The sequence below is a fragment of the Episyrphus balteatus genome, chromosome 4 (genome assembly GCF_945859705.1).
Source record: "Episyrphus balteatus chromosome 4, idEpiBalt1.1, whole genome shotgun sequence".
In the NCBI taxonomy this organism is placed as follows: Eukaryota; Metazoa; Arthropoda; class Insecta; order Diptera; family Syrphidae; genus Episyrphus; species Episyrphus balteatus.
In genome coordinates, this window is record NC_079137.1 from 28,979,840 (window position 1) to 29,004,757 (window position 24,918).

The 24,918-nt window shown below is 31.1% G+C and overlaps 3 protein-coding genes across 3 annotated transcripts in view; 2 read left to right on the forward strand and 1 right to left on the reverse strand.

Moving 5' to 3' along the window:
• The first annotated feature begins 371 nt into the window (after positions 1-371).
• LOC129919150 (membrane-bound transcription factor site-2 protease) lies at positions 372-2,165 on the forward strand. Its single transcript, XM_055999998.1, has 2 exons — positions 372-645; positions 708-2,165. Exons 1-2 carry the CDS (start codon positions 571-573, stop codon positions 2,121-2,123), a joined length of 1,491 nt encoding a protein of 496 aa, XP_055855973.1. The 5' UTR covers positions 372-570; the 3' UTR covers positions 2,124-2,165.
• LOC129919152 (LYR motif-containing protein 2) lies at positions 2,125-2,642 on the reverse strand. The gene is made up of 2 exons (XM_055999999.1): positions 2,479-2,642; positions 2,125-2,423 (listed from the first exon to the last, which is right to left on the reverse strand). The coding sequence occupies exons 1-2, from the start codon at positions 2,515-2,517 to the stop codon at positions 2,181-2,183; spliced, it is 282 nt and encodes a 93-aa protein (XP_055855974.1). The 5' UTR covers positions 2,518-2,642; the 3' UTR covers positions 2,125-2,180.
• Positions 2,643-7,240: 4,598 nt separating this feature from the next.
• LOC129917839 (sine oculis-binding protein homolog) overlaps positions 7,241-24,918 on the forward strand; it is a 55,647-nt gene continuing 37,969 nt past the window's right edge. Inside the window, exon 1 of the mRNA XM_055998017.1 lies at positions 7,241-8,984. Coding sequence (XP_055853992.1) covers positions 8,889-8,984 — 96 coding nt within the window. The 5' untranslated portion in view covers positions 7,241-8,888. The remainder of the gene's footprint in view (positions 8,985-24,918) is intronic.

The following is a 24,918-nucleotide window of genomic DNA, read 5'->3' on the forward strand; positions in this document are numbered from 1 at the left end:
TATCGTAACTCATTCTCAAACTCAGTTTCCTTCTCTGCATTGTCTCCAGTGGGGGCCCTGGGGTTGGTCGGGGGCTCCGGGGCACCGCCCCAGTTGCATAGGATCGTGAATACCCCTAATATTTTTACCCCTTATATTTTTTTAATAAGCCTGGTACGCTGCTCGCGCTAAATTTTAGCTGAGATAAAATTCCCATACAAGTTATCGATAATTTGTATGCGATCCATTTTAGCTCGGCTAAAATTTTTCGATAATTTGTATGGGAGCTAAAATTTAGCGCGAGCTGCGTACCAGGCTTTACTCCGCACTCCCTTATCGAGGCTCGTTATTATGTTGAAATCCTGCCAACTTCACTCATATATCTTCTCAACAAACTTCAAAAATTTTTGAAGAAAAATGTCAACATCACCGCCGCCAAGTCTAATAATAAAATATAAATAAAAAGTTGCATAGATAAATGAATAATTAGAAAATTATTCAATTTACTTCGTTTGAACAAAAATGATTTAATATTTGCCTGCACAATTATATTTTACACAAAACCAAAGATTTACAAACCAACCACACACAATGGATCCAGTGATATTCTTCTCAATAATCATTGGCATATATTTTGTAGCATTTTTCCTAGATTGTTTCTTCAAGGTGAGATTGCCTTCCTCCCCTCCAAAACAAATCATTCAATGTTTTCCAATTTCAATATTTAGAGTTGTATGCACTACCCCTGGGAACAGTTCCTTACAAACACAGGCCTCACAGTTAAATTTCTGCGCTTTAAATGGTATACTACAGCTTTCAACCGAACCATCTTCAAATGGGGTTCGGCTGGCAATAAGTTCCTCACCAAATGGTTCACGTGTGGGGCACTGGTTGCCTTGGCGATGCTTCCTCTCGCTTTTATCATTTTATTCATGACTATTTTCAATGGACACAAAAGGGGAGATGGAGGAGGCAGCATGACAAGTAGTGACGTAAAAGTTCAAATTCTATTGCCTGGATTTAATCTGCCTTTGGAAGAAATCGGATTCTATGTTTGTACTCTTGCGATATCGACAGTTGTACACGAACTGGGACATGCTTTAGCAGCTGTCATAGAAGATGTCCCTTTGAATGGCTTTGGATTCCAGGTATATTTTTGCATTCCCTTAGCCCACACCGATATCGCATCAGAACAGCTCAACTCGCTTCGTTGGATGAAAAAACTGCGCATCTTATGTGGCGGTATTTGGCACAATATTATATTCTCCGCTTTTTGTTATCTTCTCTTTTCGAGTTTTGGATTTCTTATGACTCCTATTTACAGTACGAACGAAGGTGTCTTTGTGACCGAAGTGTCTGCAAAGTCAACTTTGCGAGGAGAACGTGGTCTCCAGGCCAACGATATCATTACCGAAATCAACGACTGTCGTGTGCGAGACATAGACTCGTGGTACGATTGCCTTATTCAATCTTTGCGTACAAAGCCAGGCTACTGCGTCTCGTCGGATTTCATTCGATTGAATGACGAGAGCGTAGAAATAACTCACCATGGAAGCGATGGTGTGATACAGTGTTGTGACGCTAAGAATTACGCTCAATGCTGCTTTGAGTACATCGATGACTTGAGCAACGATGGACCCATAGAGATTCCACAGCATGTTTGTCTAAACATTCGTCTAACCATCGAAGATTCGTATGGATTTTGTTCGGGAGTCTGCGACAGAGGATTCTGCATTCGTCCATTACTTAAGAACACCACAACGATTCTAAGTATACGGAGAAGACAAAAGCCGGATGTCATTTATATGGGACATCCAGGGGATGTTTCGAAATCGATTCGAATCTCACCGTTTGTGCCGAAGTCTGGGATTTTTCAACCCCAATTAGCTGATGCTTTTATACTGTTTCTTAAGTATAATATAGTGTTCTCATTGGGTCTGGCACTTGTGAATGCACTGCCGTGTTTCGGTATGGATGGATATCACATCTCTAGCACAATTATAAATAGTTTCCTGGTGAATCGGATAGAAGAGAGAGCTAAGCGGGAAACTATAGTTCTCTTGGTCACCGGAATGGGGACATTTCTCTTTGTTTGCGCTGTATTCAAAGTTGTTTGGGTTTCGCTGATAAAGAATATGTTCTAAGTTTTTAATTTGGACAGAATAAATATTTATTTAAGACAAAAATTTTAGGAAAGACTATCACTTTTTTAGGTTATTGTTTGTGTTGCCACTTAGATTGAGACTATTTTGTAATTCAGTTAATGATCTTCTTCCATGTTGGATGAGCATTTTGATGGCAATTTCTTCGTTTTGGTTTTTATTGGTGCGAAAGTCATGGCGAGCCCATTCACGTAATTCGTATTGTGTTGATTTTTCAGGAACTTGACGAATGGTGCGGAAGATTTCACGATAGAGTTTGAGGACTTCTTGGCGCAGTATGAACTGAAATTTTGGTAATTTGAATACTTAAAACATAAGTCTTAATTAATAAGCATACCTGTTTAAGGCTTAGTGCTGGTTTTGCTAATTTGTTCATTCTTTTTTATTTTGGTAATAGTGCCAGTGGGAATGGAGAAGTCAAAAATAAGGAATATTTTTGTTTTGAAAATTCATTAAACAGCTGATTGTCAAGTTTTTGATGAGTTCGATACTCGAGGGAGAGAGGTTGTGTGGTGAAATCATGATTTCTTTTTTGAATTTCAAAAGCGACATCTAGAAGTGAATATTTTATTTTTTTTGTGAAAAACATTGTATATATATTCTTATGGTATGGAAATATATATACAATGTGAAAAACATCAATTCATGAATATACCCTACGCCTACATACTTTTACAACTTTTAAAAACCTTTACAACTTTTGAAACTTTTAAGACCCCAAAAGGCTCCGATTAAACAGGGTTTCAAGAATATAAAAATAAGAAGTAGGCAATTTATTCACGAGCTTACGACATCTTTTGATTGGTCATTCAAAAGCGTTAGTATTACTTTTGGAGTTTTTGAAAAGGTTCCCAACAATTATTTTGTACAGATTTCAACAATGTTTTTCTTATACTTAGTGCCAGTTGTACAAACATGGATCAGCCTTGGTTCAGGAATTTAACCCGCTGATTTCGGCGGATTAGCTGTGGGTCAGCCTCGGTTCAAGAATGCATGTGGCTATTTTTACATAATATGGACCTTGAATAAGTGCTAAACCTCAGCGTTCAGAAGATAAAAGTTACTGATCCACGGATTAAATATTTGTACAACTGGCCCTTATTGAACCACCTTAGATGTGAATTTTTAGTTTCGCCAATTAGTTTAAGTACTACCGACATTCGTAATAGATGTGATTAGGAAAAATAATTACCCTATCGCAGATGCCGTTTGAACTTTAACGATAAAACAAACGGCTCACTTGAGGCCCAATTTCGGCATTGAGTAAATCAATTACACTGCGTCGCCTCAATAAAATAATGTCGTATGTTACATTCGACTACTTTTGGGAAAACGCAATCAAAGTTCAGAACTTTTTTTTTCGAAAACTATACGGTGAATTTTTTTAAAAATATCATGGTATATACAGAAAACATTTGCCTATTGAATTGCGTTAGAATTATTTCAATATTCCAATCCAGAAACAAATAATAGTCAATTTTGTCCAATATGCCGTTGTCGTATGTAACGTTTTCACAGAAAAAATTTGTTAGTCAAACACATACGACAAATTCATGACACATACGACAAAAAATAAACAAAGTTTAATCCTACACTTGTTTACGACATACGACATTTTCGATGCGAAAAAAAAGCACATAGAACAAGGTTTTTTCTTATTAAACGGTTTACGTTAATTTATTATTTTAAAGTAGAGCAACTTAACTCTTAATTCTTAAAATATATTTTTTTTTGTTTAAACAAAAGAAAAAAACTTAAAATAAAATTTAATTCACGAAGTCCAAAAAGTATTACAATGTTATTTTTCAACAATTTTTAGAATTCATGAGATGAACTTTTAATTTTCGGCCATTCCATTCGCATTTTTAGGACATTTTCACGCTTATTATCCAGTCTATCTCGTTGAAGAAGCAATCTTTTTTCTTGAAACTTGGTAGGTCTTAAGGGCATATTATAAAATTGAAGTTCTAGAAGTTTCAAGAAAAACGAATTCAAAATAGCTAAATTATTAACAGACAAAGACGGTAACGGAGAAGATTTGTACGCGTCTTCTCCGTTACCGCTTTATCTGTGAATAATTTGGCTACGTTAAATTAGTTTTTCGTGAAACTTCTAGAACATCAACTTTATCATGAGCCTTTAACACCTACCAAGTTTCAAGAAAAAAGGTTGCTTAATACGTCTAGTCTGTACCGGCCTGTAGAGAGAACTGAACTGAACTATATAAAATAAGAAAGGGTAGATTTACTAATATTATCACAAAACAAAAATGGTAGACATTATTTAATACAGATACAAATACAAATACGTTTACATTCTTTGGTATTGCATGTCGGTTCGATACAAATATACCCTACGCCTACATACTTTTACAACTTTTAAAACTTTTAAGACCCCAAAAGGCTCCGATTAAACAGGGTTTCAAGAATATAAAAATAAGAAGTAGGCAATTTATTCACGAGCTTACGACATCTTTTGATTGGTCATTCAAAAGCGTTAGTATTACTTTTGGAGTTTTTGAAAAGGTTCCCAACAATTATTTTGTACAGATTTCAACAATGTTTTTCTTATACTTAGTGCCAGTAGTACAAACATGGATCAGCCTTGGTTCAGGAATTTAACCCGCTGATTTCGGCGGATTAGCTGTGGGTCAGCCTCGGTTCAAGAATGCTATTTTTACATAATATGGACCTTGAATAAGTGCTAAACCTCAGCTTTCAGAAGATAAAAGTTACTGATCCACGGATTAAATATTTGTACAACTGGCCCTTATTGAACCACCTTAGATGTGAATTTTTAGTTTCGCCAATTAGTTTAAGTACTACCGACATTCGTAATAGATGTGATTAGGAAAAATAATTACCCTATCGCAGATGCCGTTTGAACTTTAACGATAAAACAAACGGCTCACTTGAGGCCCAATTTCGGCATTGAGTAAATCAATTACACTGGTCTACAAAATTTAATTTTTTTTTTGATGCCGAGACTATGATATACTTTTCTATAAGTTTTTGATGTGTTGAACTCGAATCTGTAGCATTGTATATATATTCCTATAGTACTCTCATGAAGCAGAATTTTCTGTTTTGCGTCGCCACCGCTTGGATCGTTAGTTTATTTTATATTTGAACCTTATGCAGAAAATTGAAATGCAGATCTACCAAAAGATGTCGCTTAAGTATTTTCTTCGATTGATAGTACTATAGAAATATATATACAATGTCTGTAGTCAGAAATATCCTATCAGCTCCCGTTTTGGAAATATTACCGTTAGAAAATGTTTAAATATAATTCATAACGGTTTCTATAAGAACTATTTTCCTTCTTTCAAGACCTGTTTAAATCTTTGCAATATCTTTTTTACTGCCGGAGATATCTTAAAATGAAGTAAGTGTGTTTTTATCAAGAAGGAGATGAAAACGTGATATCTGTTTGATACATTACAATAACCCAAAAAACTGACGATATCTCGAACAATAAAAAAATATAAAAAAGATTTAAGCCAGAACTATAATTGGCGGATGGAGTCGGATGCTACTGTCAATTGTTGTTGTTTTCCATAAGCTTTCATCCGACGAGTGCGCTCGCAACCGCACTCGACGGATGAAAACTTATGGAAAACAACAACAATTGACAGTAGCATCCGACTCCATTCGCCAATTATAGTTCTGGCTTTAAAAAGATCTTGAAAGAAGGAACATAGTTCTTATAGAAACCGTTATAATTTATATTAAAAAAAAAATGTCTTCACATAAAAGCATAACCTCAAAAGTAGTTTTCTTACATCTTCTAACGGTAATATTTCAAAAACAGGAGCTGATAGGATATTTCTGACTTCAGATTCGAATTCAGCACACCGAAAACCTATAGAAAAGTATATCATAGTCTCGGCACCAAAAACCTTGTAGACCTGTGTTATGATTATATTGGAAAAAAAGAAATAAATAAACTTGAATTTAATAAAAAAAAAAGTAAAAATCGAAGGAACTGGAGGAGTAAAGTGTTGTTTGTGATAGTTGAATGTAACATTGAATTAATTTGGGATTTTGTTTTGTAACATTGAACATAAAATAAAAACATTTAAGTTTATGGAATGTAAATCAATTCAGCTTATTTTTCCCTGAAATGAATTATTAAGTAAAATTATATTTTCTAATGGAGTTGTTTTGCTAAATTAATAGACACTTGTTTAAAACATAATTTTGTATGATCTTTTCTTAGGTTATGCCACCCAGTTTTTTTTTCAAAAGCTCCAATAATGGAAATATTTTTTAAAATTTTTTTTTAATTAACTAAAAAAATCCTTTAAAAAAACTGTTTTGGGGTCCATAGCGAGAAGAAAGGTTAATGTTTCATAAATTAATTTACCAACAAGTCCAGCCACTTAAAAACAAAATATAGAGAGGTTCCTTAGAAAAAAGTAGTGTTGGTTTTGTTTTTGTTTAAGAACGAAGAAAATATAATCATAAAAAAAATATATATATAAATATAATCACATACAAATTTGAAAACAAAACTTTTTTTTTTAATTTTGATTTTGAAAATTAATTTTTTCGATAACTATTGCATAAAACAGCTTTATTTAAAAACAAAATAAGAGGTAAGGTTTTTGGCACGTTGGAAATGTGACCTACGAAATAGAAAACACATATTGACTTTTTTTGTTGGCCCTGCGCGAGTGCTCTCTTTTGGATAAATAGAACAACGGATAAAGTGTATAACAGATTTGTATAAAAACTACCAAAAATGTTTGGACGAAAACCGTTATCATTCAAAGTAAAATTATATTAAATTTTGAGAGTTCAAAGGAAAAATATTTCCTGGGTTTTCACGATTTTCAGTTTGGAGCCTTACTTTAGGGACACCTTATAGAACTCTTAATATACGAGTTGTAACGTTTTTATTCTTAACATGGTAATGTTTATTTTGTTTAACTACTATAACAAACATTTGAAAACACCAAATTAAACTCCCCACATATTAAATCACCCTATTTTAAATCCACCACATTAACAAGAGTATCTTTGACCGTCATAGTCATCTCTATCGCTACCACACTCGCTCGTTCAAAATCAACTCAACTGGTGAGTGTATTTCTATTCTACATCTACGTTCGGGTTTGTTGTGCTTTGACTTCGCTCAGGCAAAGACGTTTCGATTTGCTCAATCTCGTCGTCCCGTCTTTGTTTTTCGTCGTCTATCGTTTATTTTCGTGTTGTAGGTATCTCATTTCTTCATACACACGCGAGAATATACTCGGTTCGAAAATAGTTTTCCCAACAAACTGTCAACAGGCGCGCGAAGCAGAGAATGCATATGTCATGTCAATTAAATGGATTAAATTTAAATATTTATCTATGACAACCACGTATCTATAATACGAATTGGGATTTTAAGGAAAAAAAAAAAAAAAAGTACATAACAAAATAACTTAATAAACGACTCTTTGAAGTGCAACAACTACAAACTAATATCTCGCGAAATTCGAAACAGTGCGTTTTTATTTTTGGATCACATCCAATATAAATCTTACTGAAGTGTACAAATTAAATTGTTAAATAATTGTTTAGCAAAACAAAGAAAAATTAAAGAAATATTTTAAGATGAAATAAAAATGCATTTTTCATAAAATTGTTTCTTAATCGTTGGTAGTTTAATTTTGTAGAAAATAAGATACATCCCCCCGGATTGGAGGAATGATAAATCTGTGGCCCTATTGATTTAGAATTTCATTTTTATCACGCATTCGGTGTGTTTATTTATATTCTCTTGAGGGGAGGGAACATCCCATGAACCTCTTTGTATCCCATCAGCCACCACCGCATCGTCGTCGTATTCACCTCTCAGCTCTCAATCTCCCGCGCTCCCATCATTTTTCGTCTTCGCGCGTTCTATTTTTGGATTCAAAATTTCATTTGAAAAGCGATTTTCTTTGATTTCGATTTTTCTCTTCTTCATTTTCTTTCATTTTCGAAAATTTTGAAGACGACAACGACTCGATACGGAATAACACGTTTCCTCGTCCTCATACTCACCTTTGTTTGGAGATTTTGGGAAACAAATTAAGATGCAAGTGCAGTGAGTTTTAACGGTAACGGAAATAGAATACATGGAAAATAAAAGGTCTGCTACCCATATTAGATACATAATTTAAAATTTTTAAACGATCACACATCTCGCAAACGAAAGTGAAAACGAAAAAGCTGCGCGGAGAATATTGAGCCCTAAAAATCACTCATACGATCAAGTGCATCGCGGAAAAAAATCTAAATATAGTGCTGACATCTGGAATAGTGATTTAGTACCTAAAAAAAAAAAACAAAAAAGAAATACCAAAAAGTTGTTTCGATCGAAATAAAAAATAATCAAAATATATTTTTCGTTTGTTATTTGACACCGCACCGTTGTTGAGTGTTGTTGTACTGTATGTACGGTGTACCTATATGCGTGTGAAGAGGTGAACCTATGCGTGATATGTGTGTATCTTGTTACATTGAATTAGAAGTTTTTTATCTACTTTTTTTCATTTTTGTAAAACAAATTTATTGTTAAAGAGAACGGGTAGCGTAAGCGAGGGTTATATGAATTTAATAAAAAAAAAGGAAACAGTAACCCAATAGCCACGTTTTGATTGACGCAGATAACCGTGTAAATGAATTGATTTGTTTTTAGTGATAGAGTGATTGTCTCTCAAAGGTGTGTGGAAGAGTGTTTTCTTGAATTGACAACAAAAAAAAAAATAACAAAATGACGACAAAAGCATCGCCACCGGCCACAACAAATTCCGCCACTAACTCTGGTGTTGTCAAAATTAAGAAAGAGTTACCCAGCGATGAAATAAAGGTTTGTATATATTTTAGAACCCTATACCTATTGAGATAAATTAACTTGTTTTTTTTTTTTTTTTTTTTTTTTTTAAGTTACTCGTAAATAGAACGTTTTTTTTTTATTGAAACTAAACTCTTACTCAAAACAAGTTAACGGACTCTTTTTACCCGTTTTTATTCAGGTAGTCTGTTTTACTTAACAGAACAAATTCAAATTTATTACTTTTAAACCACACTGTTGAATTTGTTTTAGGGATTTAATATTATTTACTGATCATTTATGATATAATTTAACAATTATAAACCCAATAACTGGTGTTTAAAACAGACTTACGGCCAGTTTCATAAAGCCCTTTTAAATATTTATCAGGCTTTTATGTCCTAAAATGACGTTTGTTCCATACAAAAAACGTCATTTAAAAATTTAAACGCCTTTTAAATATTCATGAAATTGGTATGCCCCATTAGGGGAGAATGCGATAAGTAAGGCAGTGCAAAATAAGGGGATAATAGGTATATTTATGATTATGGTGCTAAAAAATGATAATGAACTCTTAAAAATAATATATGTATGTATGTAAAAAAAGTTTCTTATTTTTCAAATACCTAATTAAAATTTTTAAATGTCACAGCAATGAATTTGTTTTTGTTATTTTGTACTTTTGTTTAGGTACTTTTTTGCTTTTGTGTTTCGATGTACATAGTTCTAGCTTAATAATTTAATCTTTAATGTATAGGATGTATACTTCTTAAAAAATGGTTTTAAATTTTTCAAAAACTATTCATCAAAACAACTTTATTTGATAAAACCATAATAATAAAAGTAATAATTTAGTATTATTACATTTTTGTCTTACTTTTTTATAAGTAGAAAGAAAACTAAAATAATGAAAATAAATTCAAAATTTGTGTTTATGTTTTGTTTACTTTATGAATAAAATTCAGTCTAAAAAGTTTTTTATGACCTGTAGTGCAATTAAAACGGTTTCATTTTTGTTTGCTAATTTTCCAAAATATTTCGAGGTTATTTTTTTTTCTCATCATTAACAATAAGAAATAATTATAACCTATTTTTAAATGAAAAAGTTGATAACAACTCACAACATTTGACAAATTTAATTATTAAAAAAATAATCCTCGAAATATATTGGAAAATTAGCTAAATTAAATGCACAACTGGATCGCACGTACTTTCTCCTATACTTCCAAGTACATAAATATTAGCTTTTTACCTTGGAAATTTATCGATTTGGTAATATCAGAAAAAATGAAAAAAAAAAATGTATGTTCAAAACAAATATTTTTTTTTCATTTGGTTCAGTTTTTGTTTTTCAAATTTGAACAAACAATTTTTTTAGAATGATACAAAATATCTGTCTGTAAAACTTAAATAAAATTGATCCACCCTTCAACGATATAACAAAAATAACAAAAATGTTAGTTTGTCACACAAAACGGCAATGCCATATTTCCACTATCCGATTTATTGAGAAAAACTAAAAATGCAGTTTTGTTATAATAGCGAAATCGTTTTACCCGTTTTTGAGAAAAATACGATATCTCTAAAAATTTGTACAAGTACAAGTTCTAAGTGAGATATTTGAAAAAAAAAAAAAACAAACTTGGAAACGAAAAAATCATCTGTACCAAATTTTCCGCCGACCGACGACGCGACGGACGACATGAAGGAACCATCATCTTAATTTTGGTTTTGATTAAAATCTCGAATTTTTTTTTGACACGAAACCAATACTTACCCTACACTGTACAGTGTACACTGAAAAAAAACCAATATCATTTTTACATTTTTTTTTTTAAATATCAAATAAAATATCTTATCAATTCAGCAAAAAATGGAAAAATGTATTTTATGATAATTAAATTATCAAAACAATATTTTTATATTATAAGAAAGATATTTTAATATCAAATATTTCAATTTTTTTTTTTATTATAATATCAGTTTATCATATCAATTTTTCATTTGTTTCTCATTCCAAATTATTGAAAAATATTAAATAAAAACTCTTAATTTGTGTTTTTTTTTAGAAGTAAAATGTATAAATTACTGAGGCAATTTGATCCGTAATAAGATTTTACTTCACATACCTAGTTTAGGAAGAAAATAATAAAACAATTATATCACTTATAATAAAGAAAATAATATCACCATTATTGTATTTATAAAAAAATATTCACTTTCAGTAATGTTTTGTTTCATTTTAAAGAAAAAAGAAAGAAAATATGTACATATTTTAATTCACAGTACACATAATAAGGTAATATCTTCCGAACGTTGTCAAAATTTGTTTGTCAAAAATGGGCACCAATCTGTCAGGTCGGCCTTTAATTTTTATATTTAAAACATTTGTTTTTGTTTTAATTTATAAAATGTCATTTGAAAAAATTATAAATTAAAAAATAACAAATTTTCTTCGTGTTTCTTCGCGGAAAATGGTGAATAGTTGTTAAAAAATTAGTGGTGTGCGTGATTTTTCGGTTTTTATGCATTTTTCGTCGGTAAATAAAAAAAAAATAAAAATTACGGTAGCTGACATTGGTCGCCAAATTGTCATGTTTTGACAATTTGGCGACCAATGTCAGTTTGGAAGATATTATTACCTTTTAATTTGTACTGTGTGTGTATTTAGGCCGTGTGTGAATTGCGTTAAATAGTTAACCCCGTGTAAAATTTTTGACACTATTGAGGTGAGTACAAAATTTTCAGCTGTTAAAAATTTAATAGGCTCTGGGACCTGGTTAAATTAAGGTTAAATGTTTTTTACAAATGGTTTTGTTGTTTTTTTTTTTATTAAAAAGGAGTTAAATGGCAGAAAAGAGGCAGAGACAAATTTTAAACAATAAGACATACAGCTGAAAATTTTGTATTCACCCCAATAGACAAACGGGTGTAGTTTACCAAAATCGTATACTTATAATTTTGACACCCTCGAGTCCTTTGTATATAAAATCTTTAGTACTATCATGCAAAAAAAAAAAAAACAGCGCCACCAAAATACTAAGCTAACGAACGAACTAAAAAATATGTCAAATTTTAAACAGAAATTAACATATATCTCATTTCCTTACTCCCATTATTGAATTCGATCTAAGCGCCCTCGCGACCACTCAGGTAACGAACAAACTAAATTTCACTTCATGATAGTACTATAGATTCTATACATATACATACAAAGCTCGAGTCGAATAAAAATTTTTTCAGTTTTTTAATTCCTATAATTTCATCAGATTCTCCTCTTTTACGATTTTCTTCACCTTATAAGCATCTTTGATTCAATCAACTTATTTTGTGCACTTTATCCTGTATGTTTCATATTATTCTTTATCCCGTATGTTTCTTTATTATTCTTAAACTTTCTCTAATTCAAAAATTAAAAAAAAAAAAACAAAATATTTATACATTTGCATTTTTTATTTGTCTACTGTCTAAGCAGATTCTTCGTTAAGTAAGCAATATATCACCGCCAAAAATCACAAGAACAAAAGTCACAAGACAGAAGACAAACGAAATAAAAAGAAATGATTCACATGCTCTCATCTGACTCACAAATAAAAAAACCTTGATAGTCTTGTTGCTTGATGTTTTATAATATTCAATCGAAAGTATGTATCACACCTCTAGAACAACCCTCTCGGCGATCACAGAACCGCCCTATAAATTCTCTTATTTAATTTAATAAAATCGTCACTAGAAAGTCGGCTAACGACCTTACCGGCTCCATCTTATTATGGTCCACTGATGTGACTGTATCACGAGCACTGAATGGAAAATGTAAACATTGGCAGAGTTCAGGGAACTAAATCGTTTAAAAATATACTTTGATACGTTGCAAGTTAAATTAATCTTATAGGGTTATAGCTTCTGCGTAGATTATATACCTATATTTTTTTTTAACTCAGATGGATAAAAAGCAATTTTTATGTTTTATATCAATTTTAAATTTTATGCGAGACAGAAATATTTTTTATTTTTATTTGTTTAATTTTTTGTATATATTGAAGGTGAAAATACATTATTCTTAAATTCAGGGATTTTTTGATTCTGTGAATTTTTCATTCGAAAAAAATTACAAATTTCAAGAGAAACAAAAAAAAAAAAAAATATTGTAACGAATATCCAAGTACAATCATCGAATGGCAGTGTACAGTCAAATAACAACCTACCAAATAGCAAAAACGTCAAACAACAAAATATTTATGTGCACTCGTACGTTTTGGATTGGGTTTCAGGCACGATATTGGGTTACACCATACCAAACAACGAAATTAATTTTCGTATTCGTACCCATGGGTAACGGTGAGTAGTATACTACGCCGCGCCGCCTATAACACATATAGTGTACAATGGAGGCAGGAGAAGAGTTCAAGTCACAGTGGTCGTGGGGCCGGCAGCCCTCCTGCAGCAGATGGCCAAAAGCCAAAGGCGGCCGACCGGAGGCGGCAGCAGCGGCCACCGCTCAGACAGACCAGCACAGTACCTACAACTGGCTGGCCACTTTCTGATGAGTGCAGCATACTGCAAAATTACCATATATCCGATTGCAGTGGTTTGCATTCGAATTCGGATTTGTTGATGATGATAATGGCGATGATGGTGGATATTATTTTATTTTAACAGTATTCACCGATCGCCTTGCCATTACCACCGTGCTTTCCACACCGACCGCCCGTTCGTTCGGACCAGGCCAGGCTCTGTTGGGTCTCTGGTTGCTGATGGTGTAGAATGTAAATTTATTTGATATCCAGCCATGTAAATTCTAGACATCGGGCCGTGGTCCTGGTTGGTCGGACGGGTATCAGATTTTGTATAACAATGAAAGTAATTGAATATTGTCGTTATGACTATACGAGAGGGTTATATTTTCTTCGAAAGAATGCATTTTCGGGAAAGTGTGTGTGTGTGTTTGGTGGTTATACAGAATGAGCTTATAAAAATTTGAATCCGATAACATTCTTTTCCTGGTCCGAGAAATCATTATATCTGATCATTATAAAGGTTATTATTTAGGTACCTTTTTATTTAGAAAACATACATTTACGTACACATTAGACTAATTCAAAAAGAATTTTTTTTGTTCAAAGTAATACCGAAAATATTGTTGGAAATGACGAAAAAAAATACTGTAAAAGTTTCAGCCCTTTATATTAACATTAAGTACCATATGATTTACATGGGAAAGATTGTGTTTTTGAGTTTTGAATTTTATAACTTTTTAATGGTTCATCAAAAAGTTCAATATAAGTTCAAGTGACCTCAACTCCAAAAATTTATAAAGCGTTTCGCCCAGGTACGACAGTGGGCTCATCAGTTAGATCTGTCGTACCCTTACTAAGACGCCTTATTTTGGTCGTCGTTTACCGACACTATATAAAACCACGGGCATACATTTTCTAAGTGTCTGAATTTAAACAAATTCCCTTAGAATATTATAATTCACAGTATATTCATGCTGTGAGTTTTATATAGTGTCGGTAAACATCGACCAAATAAGGCGTCTTAGTAAGGGTACGACAGATCTTACTGATGAGCCCATTGTCGTACCTGGGCGAAACGCTTTATAAAACAAATTTTTGGAGTTGAGGTCACTTGAACTTATATTGAATTATATTCAATCACTCCACTTAAAATAAAAATAATTTTAATAATTTTTTATTATTTTTGTTATTTTTTTCTTCGTTATTGTTCATCAAAAAGGCTAGATTTAATCATTTTCTTGTATAAAATTGAACGCTCTACAAAATTGCATTTATAAAATTAAAAAAAAAACCGACGCGAAAAATTAATTAAAATAATTTTTAGTTGAAAAAATGAATAATTCGAAATTATTGAAGAAATCTTATATGATAGTATTAGGGGTTTGAGAGTTTTATAAAAGGATCTGTGAAAACAAAACACAACATAGAATACAAATATTCGAAAAGTTTGCCAAATTTTTTGAAAAACCTCATAGTTTCGTCAAAAAATTGAAAAAAAATGAAGAAAAATTATATTTTATATTTTAAAATGTAATAACTTCGAAACGGGCAGTTTATCAAAAAAATTAATAGGAGCTTTTTTGTTGAGCGTTTTATATTTTATACAAGAAAACGATTAAAGCTAGCCTTTTTGATGAACCATTAAAAAGTTATAAAATTCCAAACTAAAAAAAAAAAAAACAATCTTTCCCATGTTAATCATATGGGAAATAGAAATTTGTGATGCGGCGGTACTCAATGTTAATATTAAGGGCTGAAACTTTTACAGTATTTTTTTTTCGTCATTTCCAACAATATTTTCGGTATTTGGTACTTTGAACAAAAAATTTTGTTTGAATCAGTCTAATACACATATGTATTACAAAAATATAAGAATATTCGTATATATTAATCTTTTTTAAGTGTATTTTCAGTCTAGTTTGGTGTAAACATGATAACTGCATCAAAAAAAAATGTCATCAAAAGACTACTTCTTTGATACTTTTTGCCTATATTTTCATTGTTTTAACCAAGTAAACTGCGCACGTACGTTTAGAAGTGACTGCAATTATTCAGTTAAATATTTTCAAGGGCTGTTTTAGTAAACATTTGAGATTTCAAATTTAAAATACCCATTTTAGTAGTTATCATATTTATATCAAGCATCACAGATTTATAGTTAGGTAGATGTAATGTGTTTAAAAAAAAAACCCCCTTGAAAACATCTCCTTTCGGAATATAAATCTACTTTCATCTCGCATTTTAGAGGAAAACTTGAATAGGTAAATCATTGGTTCTGTCTAAACTTCCAATTTCTAGTCCATTATACAAAAAAGTACGTATACGCCCAGCATCCCCAGCTCATATAAGACTTCGTGCTGGTTAAGAAAACTAAAACCAAAACATATTGTCCTATTTTGAACATACAACATTTGTTTCTATAGTCTATTTTAAACGAAGAATTCTTAGTATGACACCGAATGAAAAATTGAAAAAAATGGAATTGAATGAAAAAAAAAAATTAATTTTACTTGCACATAAGACCTCTTTCAAAGCAAAAATTATTATTTTTTTCTCGCGATTTTATGGCACAGCTTTTTAAAATTTTTGTATTAATTTTAAATACAAAAAATTAAAATGTCTTAGTTTCAAATACAAAACATTAAATTGTAATCAAATGTATTGAAATATAAGAAAATATGAATTAAAAACTAATTCATTTGCAACTTAATTATAACTTTATTTGGTTAAGAATTGAAATTAAATACTCGTCTTCTGTTTTTTTAATACAAGAAAATCAAATTTTCAATAAAAACTTAAAAACTTAAACGAAAAGGGAAGCCATTTTAAATAAGAAAGAATTTTTTTTGTGGCTGGATTTTGGGTTATCGCTACCTGAAAAAGTACCTAGGTATATAAAACTATTTTGGTTGAAAAAAATGCAATTGGTAACATTTTTTCTGTTAGAAAATAAAAAAATCTGAATTTCCACTATTTTGAAGGCGCTTTGTGTTTTTTTTTTTTGATCGGCAGTAAGATTTCACTTCACATAGTTTGTGAAAATAAAATAAAAGAGACAATAATATCACCACTGTTATATTGGCCATGTTCCTTTGGGCTCAGCAAAGTACTTTTTAGTACTTCTGAATCCATTCAAAGGCATTTTTTCTATAGAAGAAATGGAGTTGAATACAACCAGAAGCAGTAGATACTTAAGGCCAAAGGAACACACTGATTTATGATGAGTCATCACTTTCAGAAATGTTTTTTTTTTTTCATTTTAAAGAAGTAAGAAAGAAAATACTTAAAATAATAAAAAAGAAATATCATTATACCTAATAAACTGAAACTTTAAATTCAGGAAAACGTCCTTCATTTTGAATAAAAAAAATTTTTTATTTCAATAAATTTTGTAGAATACTTAAAAATGTAATATGTAGGTACAATCAAATTATACATTATAAAATTTTGGTGTTGCCTCAAATGTAACGCAAGTTTTCGTAGAATCTACACCAAAATGTTTAACGGTGTACTTAGATTAATCTTGCATTGTAGAGGAAAACTTGAATAGGTAAAGCATTGATTCTATCTAAACTTGCAGTTTAATTTTTCTTAAATAAAATTTTTAAAGCTCGCAGAAGGTACTGAAGGTACCAGAGACAAAAAAAACTTACTTTTCTCAAAAAGTTTTGATAAAAATGTTTGTGTGTACTGTCGCAAATAAAAGGTTTTACTTTGAAGGTAACAAAAAAAAAAAGAAAATTGAATGCTGCCTGCCATAGAACTTTTCAAGCTTAAAATCTAGTTAAAGCATGATTGTTTTCGATTTAAAATGTATTCGTTTTTAAATGACTTGAATGTTACTTTTTTATCTAGTGTTAATGTTATATGATAAATCGTATTTAGAGCCGATGAAATTTTTTCATTTCCTCTTCTGATTAAAAAATAAATTAAAAATAAAAGCAAATTAAAGCCATTATACAAAAAGTACGTATACGCCCCGTATCCCAAACTCATATACGATTTCGTGCTGGTTAAGAAAACTAAAACCAAAACATATTGTTCTATTATAAGTACATACACAACATTTGATTCTGTCCTATTTTATTATTTTACAAAATAACCAAAAAAAACCAACCTTATAATTTTGACTTTTAAATCAAGAGTAAATTTTTATCTTTTTATTAGAAGAGGAACTATATAATATAGACGCTTCTATATCACCAAACAAAAATTGCAAAATTTCGACTCGGTTTCATTTACATTACCTTGAGGTATTATAAATGACGTTGAAAGTTTAAAACAAATCCAATTTTTCTGGTTCAAATATCATTTCAAACAAAAAAAAAAAAAAAATTACAGTGGAATCTCGCTAACTTGAACACATACGAAACCAGGCCTGTTCAAGTTATTGGATTGTTCAAGATACTGGAACATATAAAAAGTTTTCCTTTTTGCCCGAATTCAATTTTGTATTATAAATTAATGTAAATGACATAAAACACGATTGCAAAAGTAGTTTCCTACATTAAGGAAATTCAAACTTCTGTTGAAATACAATTTATTTGTTCAAGTTAAAGAGCTTCAAATATTTAAATTATTCAACTTATAGAGTCAGCAATAAAAAAGTTCAAGAAAATAGGATGTTCAAGTTATTGGATTGTTTAAGTTATCGTATGTTCAAGTTAGCGAGAGTCCACTGTATATCCGTTCTATAAGTTATCACTCGTAATGGTAATACATATCCTACCTCAACATTAATCCTTGTTTCGATTTCTGTCAAGTAGACAGAAAACAAAAAAAAAAAAAAAAAAATAAACACAAGACCTATATTTTATGTTTTTACTACCCTCGTGTAGGTATTGTCTTCACATTCAAACTAATTCGTATATCATGTGACTCAATAAGCTACTGGGGTATCTTATGTCTTGATGAATGGAATATATTCACTCGGAACATAGCTATTCTCGAACTCAAACTCAAGTCCACTAACTTCACATAGCTTCTAGCTGTGCACAAGTATCCATTTCATATTATACCGCAGCAAACAGCTCACATGGCGGAATCTATAATTTCCTAAACGTATTCAATTTCATAAACTCATTATTCTAGTAAAAATATTAAACAAAACAAAATATAGTATAACAACCCTCTATGTAGTAGTACCTACCACCTAACATAACCTAAAACTGAGTACCTATAGCAAATGAGTTATTTTCAAGCAAAGAACCCTACACTCTGATCTGCGTTTGTTTTCGTCTATTTCTACATAGTATTTGTGTAAAAGGATATTTTTGTTGAAAAACCCGTGGTGTATGGGTGTTTGCATTGGGGGTTGGTGTTGTATACTGCACAATGAGTCCATCACCCATCCGGCCCATCTACCCCTAGAAAAGTATCCCATTTCTTCGAAGTGGAGTGTTTCTCAATATACGAATAGGTATACTATATACAAAATTTTCCTTTTGGTGTCTTTCTTAGCGGCGGGATAGAGATTGGATAACGCTGATGACTCGGATGCTTCTGTTGATGTTGATGATGATTTCACGCAGCCGCTTTTAAAACTTTGAAGCAGAGTCTAGACTTACAATCGGCTATCGAATGACAGCGTCATCATCATTATTATCGTCGTCATTCAGTTGAAGGTATAGAATAGAACTTCTATGCGGTACAGTAAAAGCAAATGAAAAAGCATAGACATCAAGACACCCAACAGCAATGTACGTACCTACTCTTAGGCGTCCTCGTGCCTAGTTCTGTAATGGTAGTGCTCTTCTAGAATGTCCATCCGTTCGGTGCCTAGCCTTTGCTGGCGAAAGAAGATGTAATCGAATATCGATAGCTAAGGATTGGATGTCGTCCTTCTTTTGAGTTCTTACATGACACGTAAAAGTGTACATTTCAAACACGCACACACACGAGTTTTTATCTATATACACACACATATACATAATTGAACAAATTCTACTCGCAAAGCAGAGAGTGGTGAAGATTGTTAAAGAATGGTCTTAGCTTTCTGTATTATTTTAAATGGTATTTATGTTTGCTAACTTTTTAGGAAAGTATAGAATTAGGGTGAGAGTATTTTCGTTGTTTTCTTCGGAATATATTGTTATTGTTCAATGTTCATACATTATTTCTTGCTATTCATGCGATGATACTATAAGACATAAGCAATAAGCATGTTATGCTTTGACATTGTGAACAAAATAAGTGTTAAATTGTTAGCTAATTTTTGTGCGTCAAACCAAAAAAATAAATTGATGTACCTATGTACATTAGGGTGGGTAAAAAAAAAAATCTTTTTTTTTTATTTTATACTTCGAAAAATCGATTGCTAGACACCTCTAGAATATACTCACCAGATATGAGCTCTTAATATGAATGGGAAGATCCTCCGCGTCACACTTTTCCATTTAAACATTAATCTTAGACTTTTTAGAAAATTTCTTTACATATTCTTGTAGATTTGTACATGAATTTGTTTTTTGTTCTTAGTTTCATAAAAAAAAGTTAAAAAATTTAATAATCAAACGGGACATATTCTTGTAGAAAACAAATTGCTCTACAAAGAAGGTCTAATATATTTGTTTTTATCAATCTTACCATTTGAAATATATTTGAAGTCAAAGTCAAAAAAAAACTAACAAACACATTTTATTTTTTAAAAATTTTCAAGTTCCATAATAATTTATTATTTTCAAATTAGCAAGATGTATTCTTGGACTCAAACGCTCTACAAAAAAGGTCTTTGATAGAAATAATAGAAATCGATTGCTTTAAACGTTTAGAAAGATATTCGTATCCAAATCCCAATGTATAATGGTCATAAAAAAACTATTTACACCATTGGGCATTATGGTTTGGATACGAATATCTTTTTTTTCATGCTCTTATATCAAATTTGAGTATAAATTAAAAGGAACGTTATTCATCAGCTTAAACAAAATTGAGCTCTTCATAGTTTTAAAATGATTTTATAATATTTTGTTTCTTAACTCAAAATTTGAAAAAAAGGCTAATTCTAAAGCGTATAGAGGTGGTTTCGTGACAAGAACAATATTACCTATTTGCCTTCGTGTTATCTGGAGGGCTAGTTTTTGTAAACGGTGACTAGAAACAGAAAACAAATTTTGAAAACCAACGACAATATCTACATCAACCTGTTATATCGTAAAGCCAAGAACTTTATTTTGTATTTTTTTTTTTTCAAATTAAGTTTTTTCAGTGAATGGTTTTTGAAAATTAAATTTCCCAACATAAAATTTCGAAAAATGTAGGTACCTGTTAAAAAAAAAAACAATTCAGTTAAAATATTCGGTTTCAACGGTATTAGGTTTAGTTTTTTGCTTTTGTAAAATTTAAAAAAATAAGGAGAAATAAATAGACTGAAAAAAATATTTTAAAATTTTTGATTCTAATTTAAAAGGATTTTTTTTCTGTTTATTTATGAACATTGTCGACAAGAAGATGAACATTTTGTTCAATTATTGTTTGCAAGTGTTTGTATAGTTTCAATTAGGATGTGTAAGCATCTAGGCCAAGATTGGAACTCACATTATTAGCAAGTTATCTGAGTGCACTGTGGCGTATACGCACTCTTTTTTTGCATGGAATTTTTGTTTTTTCTTAAACATTTATGCTAATGTGGTCGAGGAAAGACAGTTGATCAAGTTAAAAAATTAAGGTTCATGCAGCCTGGTAGTAGGTTCCAATTCAATGTGTCCAGAAAGTAATGGTTAAAAAAGAATCTCAGAATTCGGTTACTTGTCTTCTGAGATTTAATGTAATGTCTTTCTGGGTTTTCGCTCGAAAACTGTTTTGATTACTTCTTCAAAATTGATTTTAAAGCAATAAGATATTTGTTATATAAGGAGTAAAATTCACCAAGCAAATGGGCATACCTACTGCATATTTGTTTAAAAATTAATTAGCGTCCTTGTAATAATGTTTTGAAATTGATAAATTTGTTAAAATATTCTGAAATATATCACCTAATGAATGTAATTTTACACTTGTGAACCTACATTTGTATGGAGTTTTCTAAGGTATCAAAATTGAAACTTTAGTATTACGAAGGCAGTATACCCGACAAACAATTTTGGTTCTATAAAGCTTTACAGATGCAATTGTTGCTTCTGTAAAGCATTATAGAAGCAAAATTGTTAGTAGGGTAGTGGATGTTAATTTCAGTTGTATCTCATTATCTTTTTAATACACATACCTACATATTTTTATGCATCAGATTGGAAAACAAAAATAAACCAGATAATTCAAACCGTTCATTAAAAAAATATAGTAACTGTTATAAGAGAGCAAATTAAAAACAATTTATGACTCATTTATTTATGACTCATTTATTTATGACTTACGACTTCTACAAAAATTCATAAAAATCTGAAGTTTTTTTGAAAAACAAAAAAAAATGTTTTTTTTTAGAATTTTGTTTTGTTATTTAAAAAGTACTAAATTTATAGGTTAATTTGCATGAAAACCATAAGTCGTATGACAAGTGATATAACACATTATGAAGTGATTGCGTTATACATACCAGTTCAAACTACAAAACCCTACGATTTTTTTTTCCGAAAAGGGTTCTCAATAAAGAAAATGTTCATGAATTTTATTTCCTTGTCGCTCTTTCATAATTCATCTATAATCATCTTTATATTATTGTCAATAATGCCGTTGTTTTTAAATAAGTTTTTTAGTTTTAAATAATTTTCTAAGAAAACTTCCCCTTTCCTTAATGGCGTACAAAAGACCCCACTTCTTGAATGAAATTTTGAAGCTCAACCGAGTAGTTCAAGCTCTTTGTCAACTGTTATGCGAGTCTTCTTTTAATATCTCAAAAACACTTATTTTATTTATTCTTTTAAACAATATGTGGCAACATCTGAATTAAGAGTTACATTCAATTTTGGTAACTTGTTGTCTTGGAATTTTTTGCCTTTTTCAAGGTGATAGTTTTTTTTTTTTCTTATTTCTGTGGTGAATGCAAGCTTTATTAAAGAAATCAAATAAAACCCTTTGCATAACAAAAAAGAGCGTGACAATTCAAATATAATTTTACTGGTCTATTAAGAAAAAAACTACTCTTTTACTACAGCAAGGGCTGACTGGTTTCAATTAAGAATTTAAAACTCACAAAAAAGTTTCAAATTACACAGCTTCATCGCTTGCTCAGCCAGTTTGGTGATGTGACGGACAAGGTACACCTCTGATGCTGAATTTCTCTATTACAAGGTGTTAGGCGATTGCTACCACATTGAATCCATACTGACTCTTCTTCTTATCAATGTATATGTAGATATAAAAGTTTATAATAGTGTTCACTTCTAAGCCTGCCATCTACTCCTAGCTTAAGATATAAAGTTTTTCCTTTTTAAAATGTACATCGGCATTGTCGCTTTGATCATCTTCTTTGCATTAAAAGAGGGACCCAAGTTCTGTTTGTAATACTATACCCTTTAACACGTCATATGTACATTAGAGTGTCCGCAAGAAATCGATTTTCGAAATTTGGTCGGGGGAACCCCATAAAATGTTCCGCCTTTGCAGATTTTTAGATAGCCAAAATTTAAGCTCGATTGGATAAGTCTAAATGGTGCCGACACTCGCTCAAAGTATCAAAAATCTCTGTTTTTTCACTGTTTTTCGAAGAAAATTAGCTCTAGCTCCCAAACAGATGGGGTTATTTTCACTTTTTATATATTAAATGAAAGGTAGTGTTATTACACATAATTCAGATTCAAAATTTGTTTAGTTTTACAAAAAAAAAAAATATTGTCATCAATTTAAATTTTCAGTACCTACCTCAAAAAGAGCTGAAGTGCTAACTCGATTTAAAATGAAACTTTTTTTACTGTTTTATTTAAAAAAAAAATCGAAACATTTAACAGATTTCTAAAAAACAAAATACTTAACATCGTTTTAAATTTCTTATACATAATTATTGAAGTAAATACTAAAAAATTTAATCAAGTGACTTACTTAAAGTAGTTTTGGAAGCATCAGGATATAATTTTCGGCACTCACTGACTACCTGAAGTACATATGGTTTTTGTTCCTCATCTTTAGTTAAAAGATTATTAAAATCGGTTATTAACTTGACTCCTCTTTCTGCCATGTCATTTACGACTTTAAGTGTTTTCACTTTCTTAAAGCCTTCTTTAAAATGGGGGTTTTCGGGCCAAAGATTTGGAGGTTCTTTGAGAAAACTTGTGTCTATTTTCAATCGGCCGAAAAAGTTCAATGTTTCTTTGTTCACAATATTTTTTAACCCTGCTGTGACAAATTGTTCAATTTCATGTGGATGTAGCTTTGGATTTACTATTCTGTTGGTTTCTGTTTCTCTGTTTTTTAAAATTATGTTGGCCATTTCTGATTTTTCGCCATCTGGTAAAGTTGGGTCAAAGAACGCCAGACCTACCAGCTCTGAACTCAAATACCATAAATGGTTTGAGAATTTAGCAAGAGCCTTCTCTGAAATGTCTTTGTCTATCTTGCGGTATTCAATGAAATCACGCAAAAGATCAAGATCTTGTTTAGGAGCCAGATAAGCTCTTGGGGCATTAAACCAAGCCTTGCAGTAAATTTTTACGATGAAAACGCAGATATCACCGAGAGCGTTACGTTCCTCGTTACTCATTTTAAACTGGCTTCGAAACATGAATATTTTTAAGCTATAAATAGCTTTGGCCATCCACCTAGCATGATGAGTGGCTCCTGGTGTTCTGAATCCAACTACGCTTCCATCTCATTTTCCTGCTACCCGATGGCCCAGAGGTTGCCTGAGATAGAGAAACATCCATTCTATCCCCATCCGCAGAATTCTGGCTATATACTTCTTCTTGAGCTTCCTCCTCCGTCCCCTGTGTTTCCGCGTCATCTTCAGTATCTTTTAAAATCAGTCAACATTAGCAAAGATCTAATTAAAATGATAATAATACTAAAGCTTACCAATATCAAATCTGAATTCTTCAATTCTGCGTTTTTTTCAGTAATGGTCAAGGCATCTCGATGTGCTATATCAAAGAGATCGTCCATTTTCAACGCAAATTCTTTTATTTTATTTTTGGTGCTTTCAAGCGTTTTGTTTTTATTTCGTTGGTGATTTCTCCACTCATTGTAAAGTTTTTCTAATTTAACAATGGCATCTTTTTCATATTTTGTTTGAATTCTGGCTTTTTCCCAAAAAATAAGTACCTCTCGAATGACAAGTCTTGCAGATTCCTTTAAATTTAATTTTACAATTCGCAAATTAAAAAATAGTGTTGACAAAACTTGACGATTTGAGGGTAATTTACACCCTGTAATTTGATGAGACGGATAGCCTACAAGAAAAATTTTTTCTCGGGTGTTTGCTGCCAATGCCATATCAACGAACACAAAATATATCTGGAAAACACTAACAATTCTTAAAACTTCTTTTAATCTTAAAACAAAAACGCAACAGAATTAATACTCACATT